The 4,116-nt window shown below is 33.7% G+C and overlaps 1 protein-coding gene across 1 annotated transcript; it reads right to left on the bottom strand.

Annotated features, from left to right (window-relative positions):
* LOC105171272 (E3 ubiquitin-protein ligase RNF13-like) lies at positions 396–1,066 on the bottom strand. The gene has a single exon (XM_020696601.1). It carries the CDS (start codon positions 983–985, stop codon positions 497–499), a length of 489 nt encoding a protein of 162 aa, XP_020552260.1. The 5' UTR covers positions 986–1,066; the 3' UTR covers positions 396–496.

Raw genomic sequence — 4,116 nt, 5'->3', positions numbered from 1 at the left:
ATACACTTTAGACAGTTCGTTGCTAAATTGGTTGGTGAGTAAATTTTCGTTGTTAATAAATTTAGTAACAAGTAAATTTTTTGTATTAATAATATAAATTGACAGTAAAAATTTTATTTGCTAATTAGTTCGATGCTGAGTTTTTTCATAACTATTGATCAATTTTTTTATAGTGACTTTAAATTTAATGCCCTAACACAAGAAGAATTAAAGTTAATTTTATTCCGACAAAGAAGCTCCTGAAATATATCTTCAACAAGAAAAATCCAATAGCTCAAATGCTGCCAATACTATCTGAAAAAGATTTAGGGTAGAACCTTGTTCTTATTAATTATTTGAAAAAAAATAATTGAACATATTTTAAATAAATGTCCAAAAACTAAATATACCTTAAATTAACCTAAAGTATGTCTGAGTAATATTGCCATAAAAGTCAACTGTTGTATAGACACAGAAGAACACGCGTATATACCTTGAAAACATGTATGTTATGTTGTTACAAAAACCTGCTTAGGAAATTACCTCCATTTAATGCATAAAACAACAACATTAGCTCCTCATCACTCCCAATATCACGGTACTCCTGGTAGTGGTGGTTCCGGTGCAGCCGGTGCTTGACCACCACCTCCTCCGGCAGCACCGCCCTCCGACACAATGGGCACGTCGCAAGATCCTGCTGCAGCCACATGTCGACACACCCTTTGTGGAACGTGTGCTTGCACTTCAGTTTCCGAACTTCATCCCCTTCTTCGTAGAGTGACAAGCAAACCCTACACTCCAAAGGGTCAATCCCTTGCCCGGTTTTGTACCGACGGGCGGGTGCTTTCTTGTCGATGAGTTGGAGGAATCGCTCGGTGGTTATCGGTCGTCTGGCGACAATTTTGGCGGCGCTGCCTATCAAAATCACTAGCTCGAGGAGGAGGGCGGAGAGAAATAGTATGGTGATGGTGTAAAGATGAGTCAAGAATTTAGATATGGATGCCATGTGACATGAAGAATCAAGTGGGAATTTTATGATTAGGGTATGTACTAAGGATTTGAGGCTTGTGGTACAATATTCTGGTCATTTATATAGGAAAATTGTTTTGATATTTTTATACAATAAGAATCAGTATGGTGTTTGGATAGGATTGGATGACTGTTGACTGACAGAAACCAGGGAAATTTCAAAGGTGGAAATTTGGTGACAAGAAGATATGTTTATTTTTGCAAAAGTGCAATTTACCCAAACGATATAACAATACAAATGCAAGATAAGTAGTGAAATGTCACATCAATGGTGGGGGGACATACAAATAGTTGATATTTATGTGTTTGGAATAATATTTAACATTTTTCGAGCTAATTTAAATTTTTATTCTCTAAACTAATAGTCATTAAATAAATTTTTGATACTCTATAATTCAACTTCAATTTTGATTAGCAAAATTTTAAAATAATTAAAATCTCTGCGATAATTGATCTCTAAACTAATGGAGAAGCCTTTTTTCTTTTTTCTTTTTTTTTTGGGGGGGGGGGGGGGGTGGGCTATGCCAGTAAAGGCCTAATAACAAGGTCATTAATAAGAGGAAATCATAATTTTAATTTTAGTTCTCTAAATTAATCACTTGGTCAGTTTCCGTAATTCATATTTCTCTTATATCTATGGCATACGTAGTCTTTCCATTAATTTTAACAGTCAACTAACAAATAGGACTGATTTGACCAAGAAAATATGAAGATCAAAATTGTTGAGGTTGGAATACGAATTACTAAAATTGATTTAGTGATTAATTTAGGGACCAAATTAAAATTATCCCATAGATTTTGTCCCTCCAGCTTATTGTTCGAATTCTTTATTGTAAATTGATTTTTTCTTATAATTCGCTTCAAAACCAGATACAAAAGTAAAAGCAATGCTTTCTGTATATTTAAAAAAAGTACTTTATACATGTAATGTCTATATATAAGTAGATCATACAAAATCAAATACCATAAATATAAAATATTGGGAGGGCATTCGAGCAAGTTGACCTTTCGGCACGAATTGCAGCTGCTTCAGCGTCATCAACGCAGATCTTTTTATACATGTCATCTGTTATAGACGATATAGTTAATTCGACAACTTTTTTCTTTGACCAGGCTTACGATGTCAGTGTTCCCGATTTAATTGCTTTTGATGTGCAGTAAATAAACTAAAGCTTTTGTTTTTCTTCTTTTTAAAAAAGTAGCTAACTCGATTGGTGTAGATTAGGGTTTAATGCAATGTATATATACCCTTTGGTAAAACCCTAAATGTTAACAAGGAAAAGTTGTAAAAAAGAACTCCTTATGAACAAAGAAAGAAATATAAGTTTTTTTGCTTTTCTTTTTTTATGTCGTTCATTATGTTATTTTATACGTTCAAATACAAAGATTGATTCAATACATTTAATAATTCAAATTAGTGAATGTGTTCAAACGAGACAAAGAAGAATCAAACCACTATATATAAAAATAGACATACACCCACATTCGTAGAATTCGAATTCAGAATCTTTTATTTGTGAGGCCTGAATTTTACTAATGGAGAAATGTCTCATTGACTCTATCTTTTTTCTTTTTCCTATGAAGGGGTTTTTATGGCAAATCTTTTATGAATATTTTTAAAATTTACAGGGTAAATGAATTTAACTCGAGAACTTAGTGAGGTAGAAGAATAAAGATGAGAGAAATACCTTATGAATTTATACGCCAAATTTGTAAATTAAGAATGATATATGGTGGAGAATTGACTTGAAAGAGGTCTTTAAGAAATGGGCCCTTATAATGGTTCTTGTCTTGTGGCAACATACAATGAATTCTGCACATTAATTACTCCCACTTAATGAGATTTTTTCTTTTTTGGTGAGTGATAATTCTTTTTTGTGACGGTGAGTATGATAATTCTTGTATATACGGTTCCCTCACGTTTTAAGAAAAGGTAAATAACGATAACAGCTTTTGTGGTTATAAAAACGGGTAAATTGCATTTTGGTCTTATAACTGGATTTATTTTTAATTTTGATCCCATATTATAAATAATATATACATTGCATCTTATATGTGCATTTTCTTTGAATTTAAGGACACCAAATTAAAGGGCATCTGTTAATTTGGTAATGGAGGGTGCTGTTTCCATTAAGTGGTTGGTAGTTAGTTAAGTCACGTGATCTGGACGTGAGAAGAACATATTAACATTTTTTTTAGGGTTTAAAACAATTTCAGTCCCGTAACTTGAGCGATTTTTCATTTTTGTCCCCTAATTTTTAGTTTCTCATTTTAGTCGCGTATCTTTTTAAATTTTTTCACTTTCGTCCTCCAGCCAAATTAGTGACTATTTTGCCCTTTTTAGGATAAATGAATATAGTCCATACACATGCCCTAATTTGGCCCATCATGCTTCCGAAAATATAACTAAGCCTCTATAAATTCATACCTTGGTTTGACGCCTTGCTTCCGGGTATTCCAAGTCCTCGGTTTTACGGACTCCTCCAACCACACTACCGCAGCAGATGGTTCGCAGAAACTTGGCTCCTTCAGTAACAAAACAGCACAGCCCTATTTCGTTTTCTACCTTAGGGCGTAAAAGGTGTTTCAAAACAGAGACTTATTAATATTTTGGATAAACAACTGGAACAGAAGCCTTTTTTTATTGAAGAAATATTGGGAATATTACATAGATACTATTCCTCCGTTGGAGGAGACAACTGTTTAGCCTTTCATAGGATAGAGGACTAGACTCGTTGGGAGAAACTCCCATAAATTGAAAGACTAAAATACTAGAAAGATTGAAAAACACTCAGAATAATGCTTTGAAGAGTAGGAGAAGTTTTTCTGATGATCCCCTTCTACTTCCTTGCATCTTTATTTATAGGCGTCTGCGGACTCGAAATTCGAACTCCAAACTTATTTTGTGATGACGTCATTGTGTTCGTCATCGCCTTGTGATTTCCAGCTATCTGTCATAATGGTTTGTCGGTTACATGATTTCCAGCTGGCTGCTTTGCTGACTGTTGGCTTTTGTTATTTTCTATCGGCAGTCTTATCCTCTTGATTTTTTACATCGTTTAACTTTTACTTCTCTTAGTAAAACTTTTTCTCTTTTCCTTATCTTGG

Source organism: Sesamum indicum, linkage group LG9 (genome assembly GCF_000512975.1).
Source record: "Sesamum indicum cultivar Zhongzhi No. 13 linkage group LG9, S_indicum_v1.0, whole genome shotgun sequence".
Lineage (NCBI taxonomy): Eukaryota > Viridiplantae > Streptophyta > Magnoliopsida > Lamiales > Pedaliaceae > Sesamum > Sesamum indicum.
This window is presented reverse-complemented; position numbering and strand designations above follow the sequence as displayed.